The sequence below is a fragment of the Aythya fuligula genome, chromosome 1 (genome assembly GCF_009819795.1).
Source record: "Aythya fuligula isolate bAytFul2 chromosome 1, bAytFul2.pri, whole genome shotgun sequence".
NCBI classification, from domain to species: Eukaryota; Metazoa; Chordata; class Aves; order Anseriformes; family Anatidae; genus Aythya; species Aythya fuligula.
In genome coordinates, this window is record NC_045559.1 from 176,152,962 (window position 1) to 176,179,459 (window position 26,498).

The 26,498-nt window shown below is 38.7% G+C and overlaps 1 protein-coding gene across 6 annotated transcripts in view; it reads right to left on the reverse strand.

The window, feature by feature from the left end:
• The window catches only part of ENOX1 (ecto-NOX disulfide-thiol exchanger 1), a 365,043-nt gene that overhangs the window by 94,091 nt on the left and 244,454 nt on the right, over positions 1-26,498 (reverse strand). For all 6 annotated transcript variants that reach the window (XM_032203166.1, XM_032203183.1, XM_032203192.1 and 3 more), the window contains 3 exons: positions 9,284-9,457; positions 7,353-7,559; positions 285-518 (listed from right to left, as the gene is read on the reverse strand). In XM_032203166.1, coding sequence (XP_032059057.1) covers positions 285-518; positions 7,353-7,559; positions 9,284-9,457 — 615 coding nt within the window. The remainder of the gene's footprint in view (positions 1-284; positions 519-7,352; positions 7,560-9,283; positions 9,458-26,498) is intronic.

A 26,498-nucleotide genomic window follows, 5' to 3' on the forward strand; every position in this document is an offset into this window, starting at 1 on the left:
CAAAGCAGATGATGACATCAACTGAGTAGAAAAAAACCCCACTCTATAGTTTTCTAAAAGTTGTGTTTTGGCTGTTAAAGCACAGCTAGATGGACAGATGCTATACATTCCTAGCAGGTGGGTGAGTATCATTACCACTGACATAAAAATGGCAGAGGAATAGGGAAAGGCTAACAGGTCAGGTAATGAAATACATTGGAGAGAAATCACCTCCCCTGTTCTGACTTCTGGATGGCTCCTGCTTTTAAGGCATAATGCACTGCAAAGTATCAAATGCTGCTTACCTTTCAATTTTTCAGCCAGCAAAGCAGCTTCGTGTTCGGAATAATGCATTATTGCCGGAGGAGAAGGAGGGCGCAGTCTGTCTTCTTCCATTTTGCGTCTGTGGCGTTCTTCTCGGGCCAGCATTCTTTGTTTGCATTCCCATTCATAAAAGTCATCTCTTGCCTGAGCAAAATCAACATGAAGGCGACCTGAATCCTTTTTGTCTGTGCTAGATCCTAATCTCATGCGGTAACCTGAAACCAACAAGCAGAACTAACTGTTGCAGGACTTCTTTGCTCATTTTTTTTTTATTTTTTTCCCCTCAAGTGCAGTTAAAATGTACATTCACATATTCCCCCTTATCTATGCAAGGTCTATTGATCATTATGCTTTTACAGGAAGATAAACATTCATCCACTTTTTTTTTTTTTTTTTTTTTTTTTTTTTTTTCCTCCTTGTAATTTTCTGCATCACCTATCAACGTAATAGATGAGATGAAAAAGTAACCCCAAAGGTACAGAATCTACATTCCTGCTTAGAAGTCACTCCAAGTATATCATTTTTCTAGCTGATACTCCTAACATTTCTAAAAGCAAAGGCCAGTTAAACAAAAACAAATACTAAACAAACTATGTTTGTTTGAATGTAAAGTCCTTCTCCTGATCCTATTTAGGTCATGTACAGTTTAGCATTACTTTCCAGCCTGCCAATGGAATAAGAAGTGTGGGAAAAGTCTGAAATTTATAACACTATGACCATAAATGAATGAGAAAAGTGTGCTATGTAAATTTCTGGGTCACAAAGAGGGTGATGTCATATCTGTGTTGATGCTAGATCTCAAATTTTGAAGCCTCCCAATTGAAAATACCACATCTCAATAATCTGGCATCAAACATAAACCACCTACAAGTTAATCTGATATAAAGTCAATAATAATTCAAAAAAACATTAAGTTGAGCATTCTTTAAACTAATTTTAAGAGCATGGAGGGATTTATTAGACATTTGCAAGACCTTTTTCAAAACTAATAATGAAATCTGTCACATCTCATCTTTAGCAATCTTCTACATATTCATAATTTGGTCGATGTGTCATATGCTAAAGCTACCAGACTACAAAGGCTTTGTTTAAGTCAGAGCCTATATAACAGCACAACAGGGCCCTGCCCTGTACTGAAGCCCTTGACTGCATTCAAAGGATGAACAAATCACATCAAAGCTATAGAAGGAGACTTTCATGCCCATAGTGTGGAAGAGCATATGCTGGGCATCAACCTTCTTTCTAGTTTTATTTTGAAGACTGAAAGTTACTCACAGAGCAGTTTCTCTAACTTTTAAAATGCTGATGCAGGGAAGATGAGAGAACCCCAGATAGAAAGCTGTAAACAGAGTCTTCAGATACAGGTAAAACTAATTAGTCTGCACAGGACTAGCTCAAATTTCCCCATGTCAACATGCTGTAGTGGCCTCAGGAGGAGAACATCCCGGCAGCATTCTCAAATCATGGGATGCTATGGAAATGAACTCTGTGCTGAGCTGGTACATCAGAGGCTCTTCAGAAACATGCACTACTATAACCATTGTGAAATAGCCCCAGGGACAGGAAGCCGCTGTTAAAAATGGCAGAAAAAGTGGTGTTTCTTCCATTTGAACATCAATCCAAAAGAACCTACCTTTCAGTCTTATGATTTGCCTGTGGTTTGAAGAGCTTCAGCACCTCACCACTACAGTTAAAACTCCCTTTCAAACTCTCTCCAGGGACAGCAAAGTTAAGGCTTGTGTAATAGAGTAGGAGCATCTTCGCAAAAATGCGTATCTAGGCATGCTCTGTTTGTTTTACTGCTGTAAAAACATCTTGATGTATGGATACAAGGGACTGGCTGTACTACAGCACACATGAAACCACAGCTTCAAAGATATCCACATATGTAATGACCCTTTCAAAACAAAACAAAAAGAGAAAAACAAACAAACAAATAACAATCTGTGTGCCTTTTGCTTGACATTTTCCTTTCAGGCATCTTGTGGAGTTCAGCTAAGTAGTTGTTCAGTGAGGAAGAGGTATGTCTTTCATGTTCCATCAAGAACTCTAGATGGAAAGCTCAAGTTAAGCATCTCAGAGGTCCCTCAAAGCCTGAAGGTGACAAAAACTTCTATGGACCAGACCAAGACTGGTCTCCAAGGTGCACAAGCTTATGGTGCAGAGAGGTTAACAAGGGGTTTGTCTGTCACTTTAACATGTCCTCTACTTTGCACAGCTTTCTCTTGCTCAGCGGAATACACACTACTTTCTCTACAATAAGGGTACTTGTGGTCTTAAACATAGCTGTACACTTTATCCATTGAAACATAACAGAAGAAGGGTGTGGGTGACCTGTCAGACCTGGAGATCTGAACTAATAAGAAGGTAATTTGGGGGTTTTATTCACAGGGGTGTAGGCATGAAGGGGTCATTGGTGCAGTTACTCTGATAACCATGACAAATGTTTCTCCCCAAGATGCATTCCTCAAATAGTGACTGTTCTGTGCCAAAACAGCATTATCAGCAATGTGAAAGGACACTGCCAGGGTGTCAGGTCTCGTGAACCTAAAATTAGATCTCCCATCTGGGCTGCACTTTCCAGGAAGACACAGTCTCTCTTCCTCTCCCTTGTCTTTTGCCTCCCTTGGCTGGAGCACACTGGGTATGGACACACTGAGAAATGCAGTCCTGTAGGAAGCACGACCCTTATGGTCCTCAAAGCCCCACTTATTCTGAACAAAGAACTACTGGAAAGGACACTCTATCTACACCTTGTGCGTGCACCTGCAAAGTTGAGTCTTACTGAAGTCTTACCTTATTTTTGAAGTAAATGGGGATAGTGGGAAAAAACACAAATGGTGTAAATTGAAGTCCAAAACACAGTATCCTCTGTAGCACTGGACAAATGGCTCCCTCAGGTAACCAGTTTAAGTGCCTCCAAATTAATAGAGTTTTGAAATTGGCAGTGAACCACATTGAGAAAATTGCATTGCTTGTTTAACTGCTAAGACTGAAGATGGCCAGTCAGACAGTGGTTTCCCCAGGCACAGAAACCTAGACTGACCTTAGTCAGAAGGGACCTTGGGCATCATCTAGTCCAATCCCCTCCTCAGAGCAGGGTTGGTTTCAAAATTATATCAGGCTGCTCAGGGCTTGGCATCTTTCCCTTCACAAAAAAAAAAAAAAAGTAAATGCCTTTTTGGCATGGCTTCTTGCATCCTCCTAAATCAGGAATGGGGGACACTACAGGACCAAACACATCCCTGGTGAAGATCAGAGTCCTTGACAGGCCAATAGCCAGAAAGGCACTGTGTAGGGTAGGGTGCATGACTTGCAGGACCAATTTTATATATGGGATCCTCAGGCACCCATCTGTAACGGCACATCTGAGCTGCATGGCAGCTGAAAGGCTTGTTCTTTTTCAATGCCATGTATCCTTATTGATGTTCAAAGGTATTTAAATGCATGTGAAAATCATCTGCCTTTTCCCCCTTCAAGCATGGGCAAGGAATTGCCCTCACAAAACCTTTTTCCCAGTTCTTCGCTCGGGACTGCAGCTAGCACTAACTGTGTGCCTGGCCTGTCATTTTTAATTTCAGTTTTGCGCACACAATGGCAGGGGAAAAAAAGTCTGGGAACATGCCAAGATCCTCACTTTAAAGGAGCACCAGCAGGAAAAATTAATGAGGGTGCTAAATAAAAATCAAACACGTTATTTCCATATCACAGATCTAGTAAAAACTCTGTGGCTTGACTTACCTTTGAGTGTTGCTATATTGGGGACCAGGCAATAGCTGCTAACTGGGGATGTAGATCAGAGTGCTGGTGATCAGTGAGAACATGAAATAAAAGCCAGTACACAGTACTAAATGGAAATCCACACGGGAAAATATCAGCATAGGAAAAATGTATCCTTGGGCTTTTTGGGATACGAGCAGGTCTGTTTGTTCCTTACTTCCAATCCAGGGCCATCAATGTTTGCAGGAGTTACTGAATTGTCATGAATTGTCAGCCACAAGACTAAAGTACACAGTTTGAAGAAAGAGCTTTCTCATGGGGTGGCATATTGATTTTAGCCTTTTCCTTGGGAGATCAAAATGAAACTTTCAGGGCTAAATGAGAACATATCAGCTCAACTTTCTTTAACATTAGTTTCTACCCATCTCCCAGTCTCCTTTTATACACTTTTAGTTGGGAATAGAAACGAAAAAACTCAGTGAATAATCTACTTAATGAATTTTCTAATCACTTGCAATACTCTGATGATAAGCACAGGATAAATACTAAGTTTGATGAGATTAGATGAGGTAGAGAGATAAAACTGATTAGGTAGACAAAACTGTCATTATATTACAGATATCAAAGGCATGATTCCTCCCTAATATAACACGCATACTGTATTTACCACAAATTCTGTTTATTTTTTGTCTCTTATAGGGAAATGAAAAAGCCTTAACAATATGCTTTTCCCCCATCATTTCAGAATACATTATGTTTGAAAGATTGATTAGAAAAACTCAAAATTTCAGATCAAATAAAACGTGCCATTGTCTAATGCCTGACCTCCCTGCTTTGCAGTGCTGGGGGAGATTCAGTGCTCCTTGTTTCATCTGCAGAGGTCTGCAGAAATCACTGCTGGTGGCAAAAAGATAGCTGACTGCTATGTGCCCCTGCTTTTCTCCTTCCTTCTTCTCAGCTCCACTGTTGTTTTTGTTTTCTTTGTTTTTCTTGTTTTGTTTTTAACTTTTTATTTATTTATTTATTTATTTATTTATTTATTTATTTTCCCTGATCTGGTCAGAAACACTAAAAGTTTTAGAAGCAAGGAAAGGACTGGAAGAAATGAAAATGGGAGAGAGAGTGGAACAGGCAGTGAAGGCAGTAGTGTGACTGATGAAAGGAAAAGGAAGAAGGAAGGATGTGAGAACAACACAGAGAAAAGGATTGGGAACTCGGAAATAAGCTGGCAGAAAAATCAGAGAGGAAGGATAAGGAAGGTAATCTGCCTCCTCCGTCTCTGCTCGATTCTTCTGTTATGGGTGCACACTTAAGTGAGGACACACAGCAGCACAGGGAATTTTCTAGTAATCATCAGATCTGGTGCTCTGGATTTTTCTGTAGAAAGTTAAAATTAAACTTCACTTGGAATGAAACAAAGGGTGCACTCAACTGCAGAGAAGCAGGAAACTGAGCTATCAGGATGCTGACGCTGCCCCAGGATGGCAGTCTGTATGTTTCTGCAGTTTTCTCTGGCCTCTTTCTTGCTACTGTTTCTTTTATTATATACAGCAATCCCAGCTCCTACTGAATTTGTGAGCTTCTTCTCACCTCCTCCACAAGTGCTCTGTTACTGCTGGAGCTGGAGCCTCCATAGGACAGAAGCTGGAAACTGGGAAATGTGCTGCCTCTTCTTACTACTGAGAGGTCTGTAATCCCTCTCTATAAACTCCAGTGTTATAGAAGTAATAAGTGAATAAGCACATAAGCAGGAAGGATGGAAAATGGGAAGAGAGGATGAGGAGGAAGGAAGAAATGTGGTAATAATAATAATAATAATAATAAATAAAATAAAATAAAATAAAATAAAATAAAATAAAATAAAATAAAATAAAATAAAATAAAATAAAATAAAATAAAATAAAATAAAATAAAATAAAATAAAAAAAACAGGAAGAAAAATACATAATGGAATGGAGATCTGGAAGAAGCATTAAAATTCAGATATATTCTAAAGAAATCTTTACATAGGTCTCATAAAATTCATGATTTTGTGGAGCTCATTGAACAGATATTTAAAGCATGCAGTCAAGTTATGAAAAAGAAAAAAAAAAAAAAAAAGAAACAAAAGAGCAAGCTTTTTCCTGACAATACATTTCAACAGCTCATATGTTCTTTTTCTTTTATTTTTTATTTTTATTTCCCTTTCTTTCATTTAAGATGTAGCCAATGATGATTTGAGAAACCACTGGTTTCTAACTGTGTGAGCTTGCTATGGCCACCTAAGGGACATTGAAACTATGTCCTTGCTGCTAAACAAAAGATGGTTAGGATGGGAGCTCAGACAAGATATGCTGAATTGTTATCTCCCTAGTGCCCTTTTGGGTGGTCCCAGGAGGAGTCCTCAAGGTTACCCTACACAAGGTGGTAAGCAAATCTGTGTCAATTGGTCTTGGCCAAGTAGTAGTCTCTGGCACTGTTCATTTATGAATACCTTGCATGAGGGGTGAATGTGTTGTGGGGCAAAACAAAGACAGGGGATCCTCCAGGACCTGAAAGGAGTGATGAACCAGCCCATGGAGATACACACAAGGGATGGGGTCTAGCTCAGGGTGGTGAAGGAGGGCTCAGGTAGGAAGCCAATCCTCATGTAAAGGAGGCTATAACCTTACAAGTGCTTCAACAGTCACTGAAGACTGATTTGAGAAAGCAAAGATGGTTTTCTTCTTTTTTTTTTTTTTTTTTTTTTTTTCTTTTTCATGTGAGTTAGATTTTTTAGTCTGTTCCTTTGCTGGAAAACAAAGGAGGATCTGAAATTTTACACCTGAAGTTCTGTGGTGCTCATTGTCCTGGGAGTCAAAAGGCACAGCCTTTTGGGTCTCAGAATCCAACCCAGGTGACTGCTGAATACATGCACACATAAAGGTAGACTTTATTCAGACTGCACTGCAAATCTATAAAAATATGCCAATGAAATTGCCAAGCTATCACAGAAATTGGCATTGGAAACCAGCAGCGTTCCTGGCCTGGTGCCCTCCTCTTTCTACAACCTGTGAGCAAAACTACATAAACCTGTGTAAATCAAAAATAAGATTGCTCTGTAGTGAATTTCAGGGTCTGTTGCATTGTCGTGGGATGGCAGGAAATTGCTCTTGGGTATGCAACGTACAAAACAGAGCACAAGTCTTGGCAAACACAGGGATATACAGAATTGCCCCTTGCCAGTCCATGCTAGAGCCACTGAGTTTAAAAAAGGACTTGCTGGGATAAAAGCTAAGAAAATAAGCAAACATTAGCATCACAAAATACAAATGAGAAGCAAGGAAAATCCATTAAAGAATGTGAAGTACCAGAAAGGTAAATGGCTTTATCAACCATGAACTCCTCTGCAAAACGAATGTGACAAAAATTCTTCTTGCTTTTCCGAATTGCTGTTATATCTCCACACTGCTCAAAGACTTCCTGAATAATTTCCTCCGTTGCGTTTTCTGGTAATCCTCCAACAAACACTGTTTTACACCCAGGAGGTCTCTCTCTTGTTGAAGGTGGTGGAAGATCTAAGTCAAAACAGAAATCACATTGGAATACAAAATTCGTCTTTTGATCCACTGGTTCTATTCATTCCCCTAATCAGTTCTGGGCAGCAACAGTTATTTGACATAGCATTGAGGCAGGAGAGAGGGAGAAGCAAAATAATTGAATAGTGCAGAGATTGTCCAAAACTGGCTACTTGAATCTAAACCTTTTCAAGTTTTAGGTGGTTTTTCAGAGTCTAATTCCTGCCACTGCGGGTCATTCTCCAGGCGGGAAGGTCTAAAAGGATCTTTCTTTTCCCTGCACAGTCTCCTGTTAGAAAATACACAAAAATAGAAAATACTCTGTTTCAAAGCAGGCAAACTTCCGTACCTTCATCATCGCTGGCTCATAACCAGCACTCGCCACACTCACTAGTGTGCCAGTTTAAGCCCCCTGAAAACAAACCCATGCTGCATATAGTTTAGGAAGCCAGGACTGGATAACCTTCCCTGGTCTTAGCATAATTTAATTTCTTTCTCAGAGCACAGAAGCACAGCAAACAGAAAAACAAAGCGGGAAACACGATGAAGTGACAACATGATGAAAGCGCTCTGCCGGTTATCTGTTCTGTCTTTGTGCCAGATAATGGAGTGGACGCCAGCATGCAGGAAGGATAAACTCACTGTTAACAAGTGCTCGTGAGATGGAGTGCCTAGAAATTTTATTTTTATGTATATATATATATGTATACACACAAATCAGAGAACTATTAAATTTTTGAGGGCTGTATGAAAAATATGCTCTGTCATAACATTTTACCTTGTTTATATGCAGATTGCTAGAGCACTCCTCTAACAGTAATTCTCTGAGCAGGAATCTCTGATTGATATGAATTAGTTTTTTGGCCCTTTATCACAGTAAAGGGGGTTACAACCTTAAAATATCCATATATATATTTGCACACACAGCCAGTTTGATTAAACCATGATCTGGGTACACTGCAAATCCACAGCACCAGACTATTTGCTTAAATTTCTCTTTTGTCTTCATAGTGATGCTGCAAGCAGCTGGTCTGATGGCTATGAAACCAGATTCCTGGGGCTAACACACTCAAAATTAGGCTCTGTACTTTGTCCTGACAGTAGTGGCTCAGTGGGAAGTTTTCCATTTGCATGAAGTCCCCAGAAGGAGCAGAAGAAAGCCTAGTCCCCAAAGAGGAGAAGCAACTCATCTGCATGCTGCCTCCCCAAAACTGGCATGGCTCGGAGAAATCTACAGCATGCAGGAGCCACTTCTGACTTGAACTTCTCTGAAGGACATCCCCAGAGATGGTTCTCCACAGCAATGCTTTCACCATCAGACACCTCTGCACAGCCTACATGAGGCCAGATCAGTGCGAACAGGTCAATGAGAGACCAACAACACACAGCAGCTTCAGCCACTGCTAGTTTGCATGGGGTTATGTTTTGTGACACTGATGTAAGGGAAAGACAGATTTCTACTATGAGTAGTGTAGATTTTCAGTCTCTGTTAGCTTTAAGTAATTCATTTTATTTTTTGTACAAGCTGCATAAGTTTTTATGTGACCTTGCAGAGATGAATAAGCATGCTCTGATACTCCACCATGATTTACACACAGAGCAGAACTTATAAGGAAACATTAGAATTGCCTACAATTTATTTTAAAACCATAGTTTTTTATTAGATAAAAACATCTTAGGCAATAAGTTCAGGAAAATAACATTATTTCATCAGGCCCACTTACTTGGGTTTGGAGGGAAGAGCGTGCAGCTTTTGCAATGAATTATTTCTTTGACTACAGGCACATCTGTTGGTGGTGGTGGCGGCACTAACCCCATGCCTGGTATCATTGGGTTAATCGGAGTGATTCCAGTCATCATGCTAAGGCTTGGATCAAAGCCTGGTACACAGATTGAATCTGTAAATATATAACATAAAATCCCGGCTTTTAAATCTTGAAACTACTTGTTACTATTTTTTTGCACAGACAGTTTTGCTTTAGGCTTTTTTTTTTTTTTTTTGCTTTTGCTTTTTTTTTTTTTTTAAGCATCACTGTTAAAAATGGGAGAAGGAAAAAGAGAAAAGGGAAGAAGGGAAAAGGGAGGGAGAGTGGGAGGAAGAAGGGGAGGTAGAGGGGGAAAAAGAGAGAAGGATAGGGAGGGAGAGGGTGCATTTTTTCCAATGAAAAAAATTAAACTATGCATAAAGAAGAGAATGTTACATAATTCAAAATATTAACATGACTGAGTAAAATACAGCACATTAAAGTGTAAAATCATGCACCATGAATATCTGTTATTATCTGGAATGCAATTTTCTGTTTTGTAATGCTACTGTAGTGTTTTCACTGCCTTCTAACCAGAATGTACAAAGAATATCATTTAACATCGATATGCCCTCTCCGTCTAATTGTCGGACAGATTTATCACATTGTAGCTTTCTGACATAAGTGACCTTGATTTACAAACACCATTTTTGGCTGTTTTATATGAGTGTAGTTAGCCAAGACTTCTAACCTTTTTATCCTGGAACATAAAGTTTCAGCAGCATAGGATGGGGTCTTTCTGAACCTTGGAATTAAGTCCTTCTTGTCCTGTTATTTAATTGAATTAACAGATTCTCTTCAACACACATATCACTAAAATGCACCACCACAGCCCCATCAAGTAAAATGCATATTTGGCAAATATTATTCTTTCTCCTTCCTGATCTCCTTGCCAAGACTTCCATACATACTATTTAGAGCTGAAGGATTTACAGGGGGAACACCAGTACATTAACACAAAGATGTGTAATAAGCAGATGTTTTAGATGAGCTAAGAGCCAACTTCTGAAATCTTCTTTTCTTAAAAACAAGGCTTTGGGTTTCTTGAGGCATAATGAATAAAATATTTTAAGAGACCAATCTTTTTGTTGGCATAACACTGCTGCTATTTGGCATCATCAATTATTTAAAAGAAGATAGTTACTTTGGTGTTCTACAGGTTTTCTGCTGAGTTTTCTGGCTAGCAACTGGAAAGTATTTAATGATACATGTAGACACGGGGTTTGGTAGCTTGGGAGCTTGTTTGTTTTGAAGAAGCAAAGATGGAAATGACTCCTTCTCTAGGATATTTTTTTTTTAATGTTTAGGAAATTTGAGATACATTTTGCTACAAGGCAGCACAATCAACCAAATATGACCAGAGAGGTCTGTTTCTTCATCCTAAATCTGCTTCTGAAAAGCTATGTGGCCCTGGGTCAGCCTGCTGACATTTTCATATCTTAATTTCTGTGTCTGCAACACAAATACAATCATACTCAATTACCGGTGAGGATTAACTCAAACATTTATAGCACTTTGCAGGTGTAAAGCACTCTGTAGGGGCTGAAAATCAGCATTGTTATTTCTGTGAAATGTCCATAACTATCTTCTCTGGGAAAGACAGATGCAGACTCAGATTCTCTACTCCAATAGAACTCATATCTGTCTCAGCCTCACGCTCCCTGCTCTCCACGCACTGACTGTGAGCCTTCATCACTTTCAGGTAGTTCTGTACAACAACCATGGCAAGTGCACAGTGAACAAGGATTTGCTTTAGGCTTATTGAAGACTAGTATTAATGAAAACTCATGATATTACATTACTTTTTTTTTAATAAGTGGGCTTATGAAAAAGGATTTGCTCTGGGTGTTACGCTTTTTTCAATATTGATGTGTATGCATTACTTTTCAGATTAAGCTTTGAAACTCAGAGTCTGTCATTTATTCCACAGGATGCCGTGGTGGCCATATTAAATATTCATGGTTAGTGAATGCTGAGGCAGAATGTCATAGGTGAAAGGGCACTATACAATTCAAAGAAGTCCTTAGGCTATTCTAATTTCTTCTTCGCAGTAAGGATAATGGAGAACTGGAACAGGCTGCCCAGGAAGGTTGTGGAGTTTCCTTCTCTGGAGATATTTAAGACCTGTCTGGATGCCTACCTGTGCAATTTGCCCTAGGGAACCTGTTTTGTCAGGGGGGTTAGACCCGATGAGTTCTTGAGGTCCCTTCCAACCCCTACAATTCTGTGATTCTGTAATTTGCTTGATCTTGTTTTTTACAAGCCAGACTTCTGACAGTCCCAGCAGACCAGCCCTGTGTAGCACTCTCCTGGTGCAGGTGGAAGTCCATCATTACCACTCCCAGCTAAGGTGGCCTGCAGAGCTCCATGGCATGCCAGGTGGAACACCATAATAGCTCTCCATGCACTGTGTCATACCAATCCTCTCCTAGCATCGGGGAGAACTGGGACTGGAAAGAAGCCAAGGAAGGCATCTTGACCCTCTCTCTGGACAGATGTAGGATCAGCTACAGTCGTAATCAGATTTGAAATTTCACATGAAATGGAATATTCATAGTAGACCCACAGCATTCTGAGACAATGATGGACCATGTGGAGTGGATCATAAAAGAAGACACAGAGAAGGTCAAGTTCTCCCTGTTCTTAAGCATCTTTCATGTCCCATGCGAAAGCCAAGAAGAAACATCCTTAGCCAGTGAATGTTACCAGCTGTATTTAATCATTGCTGCTCTCTCTATAGGACAGTTACTAGATGTACTGATGTTTCAACTTCTCTACAAGAATAGAGAACAAAAACAACAGCAAACTCCTTGCTATTACCCAAAGCAAAGATGGTTCATTTTGAAAGGTACATTTTTTTTGAATAGTCCATTGACAGTGGTACATATACAAAGAAAAACACATCTAAGGGAGATGGCACCTTGGAAACTCGTGTCCACAAATGCAGATACCATGGCCTCAAAAGGGATCTGAGAAAGGGTGCTTTTGGATTGCATGATGAGTTGGGATTGCAGCAGAAAATATATACATTTATTTCCCACTAATTCCTGCCATTTTCAAGGAAATGTGACTTCATAAGTAACTGTGCTTGTATTAAATAAGTACATGGCTTTGTCATCAATTTCTTCCATGGGGATCAATCGACAAGGGCACATACAGAGTGCAAGGAGCCAACACTCCTGATACGTCCTTCTAGGTGCACTGGGACTCTTTGCCTCCAGAATACGACTGTTCTTAGTTATATTGAAAAGGACTGAGTCAACAGTTCTTGAAATCTAATTCCATATTTACGGGCACTAATCCAAAAATGCCTAAGGTCAATAGGATGACTACTGATGACATGGACAGCTTTTAACCAGCACGACATTTACTTTCTTTGTGGTCTTAGTTGTTTCATTTCCCTAATGTGCTAACCTGAGAATGAAATGCTTTCATACAACACACGAGCACTGACCGAATGTATGAGTACCACATGTAAAGCTATCCTGTAAAAGATATTACTGTGCATTGCAGTGATGGAAAATTCAGCTGGATTTCTGAACATGGAAGACGTTGTTCAGGCCCCTTGAAAAGATTGTTGGTGCTTTCAGAGAAGTTGATGCATGCGCCACCTGTATATTGCTGACACACCACAGTCTATGGATGATACATCCAAGGAAAGTACTGGTCTGGACTCTGAGGTGCAGAGAAAAAGGAACTGATAAAGTCACTGGAAAGGAAAGACAATAAATTTGCCACATCTCTGAGAGGATCCAGAAAAATCCCAAGTTTAACTATATTAATGCTGCAGAGTGGTGCATTAATAGAAGTTGGATATATAGCTCTTGTCTAGGGACAGGAGACGATCATCAATCAGTGCTACCACAGCAGTCTGCTTCATGTCCTGGCATAGTGCCCATTTGGATCAGGACCAGGATACCAGAGTTAGAGCTGGAGACATCTCCTGTTGAACTTTCTGGTAAGTTTGTTGTTCTTCAGAAACAAGGATACTGATAGAGTTATGCAGGATTACAAAACAAAACAAAATAAAACAAAACAACAACAACAATGAAATCCAATACAAAACCATATAAGTTTTGTTGTCAGATACATTTAGATATATGATTATTAAAATATTGTGGACATCATTGTGCTACAATAAACACAGATATATATGCACAAAATGTATATACCACATATCTGAATACTCAAAATACTCGCTTTCGGTGATCACAGTATTCTCTTTTAAAAGTCTATATGCAGAAGTTTATGCAGACAGTTAAAGGTTTCTGATCTCTTGGAATTATAAAAACTAACTTGGCAGAAGATAGAAAGTTTATATTTGAAAAAATGTTAATAAATAATTACTAAATGAAATAATTAAAATTGAAAGCAATCAGAGATGATGAAGCACTTTAAGAATGGAAAACCTCAAGTTAGAGCTCCTGTGAATATTGTGCGTTAAGGACTGAAGTCACACATTCACATATTACAAGAATGTAAAAGCATTGAACATTAATATTTTCAAGTCCATGTTCTGCCTAAATTTAGCAAACCAACAGTTAATTCTTGGTAAGAAATTGGTATAGTGGAGAGTAACGAAAACTTTTGAAGAACTAATATATAGAATTGGCAGAGAGGCAAAAAGAAAAATCTGCTTGAATACTCAGTGTGGTTTTTAAAATTTCTTTTCCTTCAAGCAGAATATAGGAAGGAAAAAGCCTTTCACATGAAATTTTTGGGTCTGGAAAAAGAAGAACAATAAAATCCCTTTAAGGATAACTATTTTATAATGCAGTACATAGCGTAAAACAACTCCTTTAATTAGTCTGCATTTTGGAAGGGTAAAGCAACTCTGTCATCCATAAAAATAGCCACAAGATCTTGGAAAACCATCCTCCTTTCCTTCTTTGGCAACAGTTGCTGTCTGAATCACCTTCTGTTTTTATCACATTATTGCTTTGCACAAATAACAGGGATGCATATGCCTGCCCACTGTGCTTTCGGGGATTGCACTGCATCACCAATGTTAAGTTCCAATCCCACTTCTGCCAGCCCCTACCACAAGTTATTTATCTGCTCAATATTACTTTTGAGGGGTATAATCCCCTATATGATTCTCAGTGTTTGCACTAGGATATGTCATTTGTTTTGCCTGACACTGCCAATTGTTTCTGTGGTGTTTTATGATAGCTGCCAAGCTGTGTTTCTGTTGGATGCATAAGAACACCCACGTGTGCAAACATGGATTTGGTTGTGTGCCTGTACACACATGCACAGGAGGTTTCCACCTGGGACACCAGCAGCTCAGCAGTGGATGCAGTGCTCAGACGTGCTAGTCTAACACACTGGTGAAGACAGTGATGCAAATGCACAACAGTAAACCAAAATAACAAACAATGAAAGGGTCTCCATAGCTTGGGAATGATAATTTTATACCTTAGAAAAAGCAGTCTATTTTTTTGCTGGTATCAAAAGATTAAAAAAAAAATAAAAAAAAGCTCTGATTCCAGGAACAGAGTTGCCTGCCAACACACAGTGCAAGGATTAGGACAGTCCAGGCAGCAGCTGGTAATAAATGTAGTGAGATGCTTGTTACACTTTGGTTTCTGTGGGGAAAAAAAGAAAAGCTTCTGGAGCCTAGAGATTTGATCACGTACTTCAGGAACACAAGTGCTGAGTATTTTGAGGCTGAACATAGAGTTGATTTCTAAAAGCTTTAAGTTTTCCTGAAAAAGTGCAAATCTAATACTGTCTTTCCCTGTCATAAAACAAAACAAAACAATATATCAGTGAGATTATATACTACTTGGCAGTGAAAAAGAAGAAGTAGCTTTTTTTCCTAAAAAGAGTCTTATCAGAATAAGAAAAACATTGTTATTCTAAAAAGTTCTTGTGTTTTTATCTAAAATTATTCAAAACTTTACAGTTCGCTAGTGTCTTTATCCTTATGTGACTCTTCTTTTTTCTTTATTAACAGTTAAGAATCGCTATTCATCTTCAAGCTAGATATGCAGATAGCATTACTGTCTTTCCTGATCATTCAAACCTTTCCATCTTCAGGGCTTCAGAAAGCTTTTGATGGATGTAACTATTCAGTCAGTATTATAGGGCTTTTCTCAATTTAACTAGATTCCCTCATCATAAAATAAAATAAAATAAAATAAAATAAAATAAAATAAAATAAAATAAAATAAAATAAAATAAAAAATGTGGGGGGTGACAAGGTTTCTGATGTCCCAAGGAGGTATCCCAATTTAGTCAGGTGTTGATCCTGTTGATCCTGTTGATATCCCAGCTTTGGAGTGCCACCATCAGCTCCAGAGAGTGAGACCCTGGAACGCAGCACCAGCATAGAATCATCTAGGCTGGAAAAGACCTTCAAGACCACCCAGTCCAAGATCTTCCAGTACATTTTCTTGCTCACTTTAGACATTATTAAACTTCTAGACTTCCGTATTTCTAATATAGATGCTGGATTGTCCAAAGATATTCCAATAAAAATGGGTGAAAGAAGTCTGACAACTCTTGCATTTGACCAGCATGACCATTATTGTTCTGCCTCTGAAAAAGGACTGTGACCAGTTGCGCACACTCCCAGGAATCAATAAGAAATAGGCAGGAAAAAAGCAAGCTATTTTTCAGCTCCCATACATTGAGCGTTTTTGTATTTCCAATGCTACAGATGACAACCAAACAGTCTTTTCCAACAGGCACCTATCCTGCATGATCTGATTTATCCCTTTTCACAAAATCCTACTATACGCCAATTTATATTTTGAATCCATTGGAACCTGTTTATATTGGAACCGGCTTTTAGTGTCCTGGTAACTGAGTGGGGAAACATGCACCTTCTGCTTTGCTTAAACAAAACATTTGACAGTTCTGTGCTCCTTCCACTTCTTTCATCCTGAGAAATCACGAATAGCTGTTCCTTATTCACCTTACCCACAAGATTACAGATTTTATTTCTGCTTTTATATTTTGCCATCTATTTGGCATGCGACCTTTGTCTCTGTAAAGCTGCTACAAAGGAATATGGATATGGTACCTCTGCTTGAGGACCCCTTTAAAAAAATTGAGAAGGTTAACTGCAAGGGCAGAGATGCCTTTGTAGGTGCTCACCTAGTCCTGAATTTTTGAAGAACTAAATATAAAAGAAATGAGCAGGTGCCCTTAAATAAGTTCTGCATGAACCCAAACGATAAAGCAACATGTAGGTAAAGGAATCCTGTAAGAACAGAAGTAAGGCACATATAGGTAATGTCTGTGTGTGTGCGTGTTGTGCACGCATGTGTATGTGTATTTGGAGGATGGGATGGGAGGGGCAGAAAATCACCTCCTTGACTTTCATCTGTCTCAGGTCGCCACAGAATCCATGCTAACATCATTCAGCAAGAGCTATATTCTGTGAAACAGAGCCTGGATTATAGCAAAGGCAAGTCTCTAAGGGCATTTTGGCAAAAATTTGGGGTATGTAGGGGAATTGAGATGAATGTTTCTCATTAATAATCAACCAAGCAATAATTTACATGAACTCTACAGTTTCTGCCAGACCCAATCCATAAACAAAGCCCTCATAGCATCATCAAAACACTTGCCACTTGAAAATTACTTCTACGAGACATATATCACTGACAAAGCTTTAGGGCTGCAATATTGCACTTTTGCTTTTTTTTTTTTTTTTTTTTTTTTTTTGCAGGAAGCTCTGTGTCTGTAGAGAGGATTAGTTTACAGCAGACAATCCAGAAACTTTAGATGCTGCTCCTCAGAGCTGGCTATGCTGTAGCTGAAAATAATAAAAAAAAAAAAAAAAAAAAAAAAAAAGAAAAGGAAATCTGGCCTCCTCTTGATCCCTGCCCACAAAATCACACAACAAACACTATATTTAGAGCAATATACATGACAAAGAGTAAATTAAAGAAAACCACCTTCTCTTTTTACAAGCAAATAATGGGGTGAATCACTCCTGGTTCATCCTTTATTGCTGCAGTGCTTGGCACAACAGGACCCCAATCTTGTTTAGAGCATCTAATGCAATGCAAATAATAGGTGAGAATAGCAAATAATAATAATACAACAAAATATTGCCACAATAGATGCCACTCACCTCCTAAGATACAATTTCATCATTGCTGTGTAAAGAAATCTTTCGCGTCACTGTAATGCTATTTCTATTGCTCTTTTTGCTTATATGTTGCCATCAGTGCCATTCTGACCTCAAAGAGGCCATGGACACTATCTGCCAATCGTAAAAGTATTTAGTTTCCCCTTAGAGCGGCTCTGCAAAGATGTACCTGACAGACAAGCCTAAGAATAAGATGGAAAACTCAGGACTTCATGTTGAAGGAGTCTGATGACAGTTTGTCAGTTTTTCACAGCTGACAGCTGTGTACGTAAGAAGCTAGAGCCAGAAAAAAATTGACTAATCTTAGCCTCCATCCACAGTCAGCTGCTCTTCCATGTATAAAACCCCATTGTCATTGTAGTGGAAACTTGTGGGGGTGAAAACAAAAAGGGGAAAAGGAGAAGGAGAAAAATAGGAAAGACAGGAAAAGATAGAGAATAATCAAAAAACAAAACAAAACAAAACAAAAACACGGGGAAGGAGGTGAAGGATAGGGAAAGATGAACAGACTTCAGTGTCACCTGGAACATGTGTGGTTTGGGTGTATGTTCTATCTACATGCTGATTTGACCAGTGTCAGAGTTTTGAAGGATTTATGACTTTATAGCAATTCGCAATGTCCAGAATGATGACCTTCGCAAAGTCACCGTTACTTAAGAATCACTCCGTGCAGTAGGAACAATGGGCTTCTTCCATCTCCTCAATAATAAATCACTTTCTATTATGAAGTCAGTCACAAGTTCATTGTGGAGAGAATAGCAAAACTGCAAATTCTGTACACTGTCACCTGATCTCCAGTTAATAGCTCCAAAGACGGATTGTTAAAATAAGTGGCTGGCTAATACGCAAGATGCAATAGAGTATAGTGCTTTTATGATGTAATGTACGTGCAGCTGTATTTCTTGACTTCCAAATGTCTTTGTGTGCTCACTATATGCTGCTTGGGTTTATCACCTGTAGGTCTGCATCTTTTCATTCCATTTTTCCAGTTTTGGCCTCATCAAGGTGGCAGGTAAGGCTAGCTTTAGGCAAAAGAAGTAGGCTCTCTAAACTCCCTCCACTCAAAGTTGTTTGATCTGATTGCTCAATGAACCTCTTTTTGTAAGGTCAAACTTTGTCATGTTCCTTCAAAATGACATTACTTTTCCCCTCAAAGCTCTTGAAGATGAGAGGAGAAATAAATAAAACATGATTATATGGCCCAGGTATGGTTAATGGGTTTTTCTTTATTTGTTATTTAGGAAAGCACTGTATTACAGAAGTCTGGGAAGCATTTGGATAGCACAAGAAGGAAAATGGTTATTAGAAGATATAAGCAACTAATGTAAATGAATATTGAAAAGAAATTGGACAAATAGAAAAAATAATGAATTCCTGAGCTAGGCTAATACTAAAATATAGCCCTTGTAACAGATGAAACATAAAAAGCCTGTAACGTTTAAAAAAAGAGTAAAATACCATCTCCTAGATATCATGTGACCTCAAAGAAAATGGGGAAGAAATGAAATTCAGACATGTCATTGGACATACCCCAACTGAAAACAGAAGGACTAATTTTTCTCATGAATCATGAAACAAGGTCTAGCTATTAAACTGGAGTTACCATGTGGATTCTTGGATCTGTGGAATGCATATAAATGCTCTCCTTACTTCCCCAGGGTCACAGGAGTAACAGAAGCTTTGCTGAAACTGGAAAGAAGCTGTACAGTCCAGAAACACCTATCACTTGCACAAGCAACTTCTCACAAGTTCTCATAGAAATGCAAGAAAAACTGTGCTCTGCCAGAATGAAGGATCCTCCTAGTCCACAAATCTGTCTCTAACAGCAAATCCCTAATTTTATTTGATACCAGAACAGGACAGTCCTGAAGTTAAAACTTCGGTATCTCCAAGCTCTCAATATTCTGTAGCTCAGGGACTTCTTAAACCACAGGAAATACTGTATGTCCTTCAGTGTTATCAAGACATGGCTAAAAATACCAATGAGCTTTATTGCTTGGGATGTATTTCTCTTGGTGTCATTACTGGAAATGACAGGAAGTTGTTCTGAGAAATCAGCTGGAAAATCTTTAGTGACGATATTTCAAACTTTTAAGCAGGTTATCCTACGTGCATGCTTCTCCTTTAAAAGCCTGAGCAAAGAGGCATAAAAGAGACTTAAACTGTAATGTTAAATGATTGTTCCTGGTACTATTTTCTTAGTTTCTTTCATGTTAAATTCTTCAAATAATAGGGTCCATATTCCTAATACTGTTGTATCTTTAACCCTAAGCATACTGGAAGGAGGATTACTAGACAAAATAAAGATTTGCTGACTATAAATTAATGCAGTAATAAATCCTGATATTTTGAATTTTCATCTACTAGAACTGTTTGATCTCCATACAGTTTATGGCAGCAACTTGTAGGACAAAATTTAAATGCTCTATGCAGGGGCAGAATACCTGTTGGATTTGAATTTGATTAACTAACTGTTAAGTAAGTAATGAAGTGGTACTTCTGGTGAATTAATAAACTGTTTATTGGTTAAGAATTAACTAAGAATCCTATCTTGAGAAATACTATGCAACATAAAACATGATTTAAAAAGAAGTCAGAGTTGATAGCAGCAAGTAATGCTCCTGAGTATCTATAAAACCAGCTGCCTTAATTAAACTGCAATGCATTATGACAAAGCTATTTTGTTAGATTTTGGCTTTAGAAGCTATCTTGCACCTCAGCAAATTAAAACCATTCCTACGTGCTTAACTCTCATTACAAATGTTGTGTTACTACAGATCTTCGGGACCATGAGAAAACATTAAGTTGCATTACAGAAGCAGGAATCTTATCTAATGGCAGGCTCAGTCCATGGGACTATCTCCATCCAAAACAGAAGGACTTGTCAGTTCACAGGGGTCTCAGCCAGATGTTGTTTGAGGACTGGGTAGCCATGTGGAGAGGAAGAGAGTGAGCTCTGGTGATGAGAGGGCTTGCACATAGACACAGATGACAAAGGAGGTAAAGTCAGTGCAGTAAATGACTTAAAGAAGAGGTCTTTTGCATTGAGTAGTATAGGATGAAAGTTGTATGAACAGAGAATGGAAACTAACACCCAATGTTTGATTCGTCCTACATTGAAAAGAAGAATGGAAAAACAAAACAAAACAAAACAAAACAAACAAACAAACAAAACAAAACAAAACAGAACAAAAAAACAACTATGTTATTGAAGATTCCCAGCACTTCGGCTCAGACAAATATCTCTTCAGCTTTGGACAAACTGCAACACCTTTGGCTTTGGACTACTTGCAACACCCTCATTTATTTTTTTGTTGTTAGAAAAGTGCCAGAGGGCAATGAAATGTTCCAGAGAAAAATGGAGTAAGTTGCTTACTAAAAAGAAGATTGTTTTTGTTTTAAACTTTCCACTGGTACATCTGTGATTTGACCTGTGTTCTCAATCTCAAAAATAAATAGATGGAAAACATTAAATAAACATAAGCTTCCACATCAGTGTTTTCTTGATCTGAAGCTTCAGATCATGACTGTAATACTCTGCTTGAGCTACAGGTATTTAGAATGATGTTTTTGGAACACCTCTTTGTTGGCTAAGGCTTCTTTTAAATACCTTTCCCTTTCTCAAACTTCTCACAAATTGAAAAATTTGTGATGCAGTTGTTGCCGTTCACAATGATATGCTTTAATTCCTCCACATCTACAAATCCGATTGTTTTTAGATCTTGACAACACAAGCACAAGGACCCTCTCAGCTCTCTGAAGTGCCTATTTTAGGCAGCCAGACTAAATAGTCAAACAGGCAGAAATGATGGTAACTGGAGTACTCTTCATGGTGAGCAGAGAAGTCCCAAATGGGATACCTCTAACTTCACAATAAAACAATTCCCTTTCTTCAATATGCTGTCTGAGTACCATAATTATTCCATTGATCAATTTAGAAGAGGGGTTTGACATTAAAACTGTGTCAGGAGAGTGTGTGTTAGGCTAAGGTAAATAAGTATAGCCCATATGTCTGGAAGCTGTTATTTCCATTTTCAGCAGACTTAGACAGACATTTCTGCATCCTTTGACATCTGGGTCACCACCATAAAGTTTTCCAGCACAAGTGCAATAATTATAACATTATGACTAGCTTTCTCAGTTCATCTCCCCTCCCTTTGCATCTCCCACAGAGCAGAAAACCCTTCTCCCTACCATCTGGGCATCTCTCTAGTACAAGGAAGGTCATCAGCAGCTAGAGATGCCAGAGTAGCCAGCTGCTCTGCAGGCCTCCTTCCCCAGGGCCTCAGCACGGGAGCCATTATCAATGGAACGGTGCAAACTAATAATCCTTGATTTTGGCCAATAGCCCAGGGGCAGCCAGCTGAGATGGGTTAAAACATCCTGAGGTCCTTTCAAGCTACTCTGGAAGCTGTGCAGGGCAGTGCACAGAACTAGGTTAATGCGTTCAGCCCCCAGTGACTCCTTCCAACTCTCCTGTCTCTCACAGCAAGGGGAAACACAATCCTCAACTAATAATAAACCAGAGCTGAGCATGTGGAGAACACCGTGCCAAATATCAAACAGCTGGGGCTCTCTGGTCAGCCATTAGCTAGCCCAAACACAGCATCGCCTCAAGTATTCAGCTGAGAAAGTGAGATAAAGGTGGATAAAAAACAACAACTTCCATATCAACTGTAATAATAATAACAAAAAATAAAAATAAAAATAAAAATAAAAATAAACAACAACTCCCCCAGAACATTTGTATAACACTCTCGTGTTTTGTCAATGAGTTTATTATGACATAGCTTTTATTTTCTAACAACAAAAAAAATCCCTCTCATCATTTTTTCACCAAAAAAAAAAGGGGGGGACTAAAGAGATGAGAAATGCTTACAGGAGGCAAGGGGAATCTCTCCAAAAACACTTGCATCTCTCTAACTCCAAATACAGGAATTGCTCTTGGCTGACTTTCAGCATGGGAAAAAAAGGAGCATATTTTTCCTTCAAAAGCAGCAATCTTGACAACATTCTTACAATGTCATATTTCATTATCCAGTTTAACAGAGGAGAGATCTTGTTTGAAAAGAAATTGGAAGTCTTTATAAATGAACAGCATACTTTAGGAAGCAGAGTGAGACACTATGTGCACAAAATTAGTTCAACTTGTATTCCGATTAAGGAAGAATCCAGGCTTTGTAACACTTGTGTATAATACATTTTAATTTAGATTATATTAGTGATTGTGTGCAAAACTTGTAACTTAAAATTCCTGCTGCTAGAGAATTTAATCTGTAATTTCTGGCAGCCTGCACCAAGGACTCTTCTGCTAATATTTCAGAGCAGTGAACTAAAGGCAAGGCAATTTCACACACACTCACACACAGAACCAACCCCACCATTCAGAAATGAAATTAGCCTTTTTGCTATTTGCAATTTATTATCAGAACTCTTTAAATGAGACTGTCTTTGACGATGCTTTCAAGAAAGATGCAGGTTTATGAAGACCAAGAACAGAACAGACATTCATTATTTTAAGAAGTATCCATTTTTTGTAAATCAAAGATAAAGCCAAATGATATCAGACATACTTTGTATGAAATTATAATAATTCTTTCTCCCACTTTTAAGAAAAATACATTGCTTTGTAACATTTATGGGCTAGAAGATGCTATACACATTAAGATGCTTCTTTTGCCTCACCATGCACATTACAAATCTAGGGTTATGTCAGCAGTTTTAAAATAAATAATTTACTTTTTTTCTGAGGTTTGTAACTCAGTCACAAAAAATATGCTCTAGGCTGAATATTGGAAGAGTGTTGGTTCTCAGTTCAAGAGTACATAGCAGTATTATTTTAAACATATTTTTAACAACTGTTTCCAACCTGAGAGATAAACCCTAACACAAATGCCCTGATTATTAAATGTTAGCTTGAATAAGACAATGGAGAAAAAGTATGGGAAAAGATACTGCAGGCCACTTAGAGGAACCACTCTCTCACCTGACATACCATGTTCAAAATTAATCATCCCATCCTCCCCAAGCAAAATAAAAGCCCAGTAAAAATAGGACAATGGGTATCATCAGGAACATTATGAAGCAAACTCATAGGAACACCACTGAAAACCCACGGATTGCTCACTCAGGAGAAGAGGCAGTTAGGTAGGAGCATTACAAAGCTCATGAATTTTACAGAGGGGGTAGATAGACAGGTTCTGTGGGCTCTGCTCCATAACACAAAACAGGGAGGTATTTAGTGAATTTAATAATGAGGCTGTAAATGAAGAACAGGTAGGAGGAAGCACTTCTTAATTGCATCAAGCAATTACTCCCATGGAACTCTATGTTACCTAGAACTTAACTGAAGCAAGACCTTCCCAGAATTAAAATATAAATAACTAAATAACTAAATAAGTAAATATACACTTAAGCATACACACAAACACATAACAGACCTTGCACAACAAAAGCATTCGAAATCATAAAACAGGAGGCAGTGTTGCTAAGGTCATCTATTATTAAAATTGTCTGACACTTCCTATTACAACACCCTGCTTGTCAGACGCCTTTAGTTTTTGCCAATCATTAACAGTTTGTACTGTAATTTTACACACCAAATATCTGCCTGAGGCTGAAATACTCTGGTAAATTTTATTCCAAAGAATTCAACTGCAGCACAAATGGAGCCAGCAAAAATTATTATTATTACTTTGTTTTTTTAATTTCATGCTTAAAAATTTGGTACTCTGTTTCAGCAGTTGTAGCCCCTCAGTTTTTGGAAGGAGGATGCCATTTTTCAGTCTTTGCATTGGAGCAGTAAGATTTGCCATTCTCTTTAAGCTCTACCCCAAAATTGAGGCAAATTATGCCTTTGAATAACATGATATTCACTCACTCTGAAAAATAGATCTATTTTTGTCTTTAACAGCTGAAATCACAAAGGATTATATCTTCTGTGCATATGTTGGATTATATTTGAGCCTCCTCTCTGCAACCAAGGGAAGAGTTAAAGCAGAAAGATCTCAGCTATTGTTAACGTTTGAAATGATTTGTTCCAGCTTTTTTTAAAACTTGAAACCTCAAGTTGCCTTCCACTTCGGTGCTCTTTTTGCCTTCTGTCTGCAAAGTTTCCAGCTTAGCCAGAGAGGACAAATCTAACCTTGTGACACTTGCTGAGATCAGAGTGGTTAAATCAGAACATTGTCTGAGCAGCTTGATTCTCCTAAAAGCCTCTCAGGTCTGGAGCAGCTAATTGGGTCTTGCCCCATATGTTCTGCCTGTGATTTTCCAGCAACTGAACACGAAGAGCATCAGAGCCAGCTAGCAGATTTTTCTAAAGTTTTTCTGCTCTTTTCTCTCTCCTCATTTATGAGCAAAATATCTTTTATGCCAGTCCTAGGAGAGGTTTGCAAAGTTCTGAAATGTTGGCTTTTATCACTTGTTTTCATTTGAAACATCTCCTCTCTGCACGAATTTTGAAAGGAAACAAACTTTTAAGACTATGATCTACAGGAGGACACTTCACAACCAGGATGCTGCCAGCTCACTGCCCACCACCAGTTCCTCCAGGGAGATATAAAAAAGAGCTTTTCAAGCAGTATGGACCAAGGAGATGATGGCAGTTCCTTGCATGCACACTGGTGCCAACGAAAGTGCAGGTCAGGGATAACACTGTCCTCCTCTCTGGGAAGAGCAGCTCACCTCTTTGTTTTGCTCCATGATGGGCACAGGAGAAGGCATCTGAGAGGTTGCTGGTGGGAAAGGAGACAAGGAATGATGACTACTGCTGTTGCCATCAGTATGGGTGGGATGGGGCAGATAAATCTGGATTTGCCAATGCAGCTGGGATGACTGAATTCCCTAGGGTTAGTAGATTTGTGTGCTTTTTTGGGTGCTGTATTCAGGGAAACACAGAGAAGTGCCACTGACGGCTTTGTCCTTTGCTTTATTCTGAAGTGGACAATTTTGAGTTTGAAGGGGCCAGAGGTTTAACAAGGGCTGCTCAGAGGCCACAAGCCTGCTCTTAATCCCCTTTGCAAGATGGGTGAATTTTCAGCCTTTCACATTTAGGCAGCGTTATAGCTTTTTTGCACTGCTGAAACAGGACAGTTAGGACACTGCTGAAATGGGACAAAAGGACCATTTTAGGAAAGGTCCATTCAAATTCTAGAATGCATACCCTAAAACCAAATGATACATTTTTGGCTGAAACAGGTTTCCAGCTAGCTCCTTCGGTCTCTGGGTGCCAGCACGAACAGGATTTATGTTTCTTACCATGTACTGTAGTTCCAGATATTTAAATCAAGAACGTACTCGTCCGAGCTTCACGGGGAAGTATACTACTTCAGATAGAATTATGGCCAGCATCTTTATGTTTTGTTGTCATTTAAGCATTAAACAGCTCCATGCTGCCTTGCATAATTCTCAGAAGAGTCAGGTTGCTCAGATTAAATGCCAGTCTCACATTATGAAACAGGTTGTGTTCCTGAGAATTAAATCATAAAATAACTATGGTCTTAGACCAGGAATTCATGTGCATTATTTTTGCTGGTATCTTTTCCAGCATTTCCAGTTTATCAGTTTTCTGTTATCATGAACAGCCAAAGTCACGGTACCCCTCAAAACATGAACCAACGTCTTTCTGAATCACAGATGAGAGACAGCCCATCCATCAAAAAAAACACCCAAAGTGGCTGAAGTAATGTAAAACCTTTCCCACTTTATCTGCCACTTTATAAATCTGACTGCACTTGTCTGAATCTTTTTCCCTAGGGCTTGTTAAATTTCAACAGAATTCTCGTTCATGTTGTGAACTGAATGTGAAAAAGCAAAGCAACCTAACTGATACTCAGAAAAGCTAAAATGCATAGTAACAGTGATTCGAAAGGTGAACAAACCAGAGCTTGTTAGCATGATTTTCTAAGAAAAAGAGACGGAAAAAAAAAAAAAAATGCTGCTTCAGGAGAGAAAGAAAGAATCTCATATATCTTGAAAAGCAAAAAGAAAGATAAAAGAGAGATGACTGATACAAGCACAGATTAA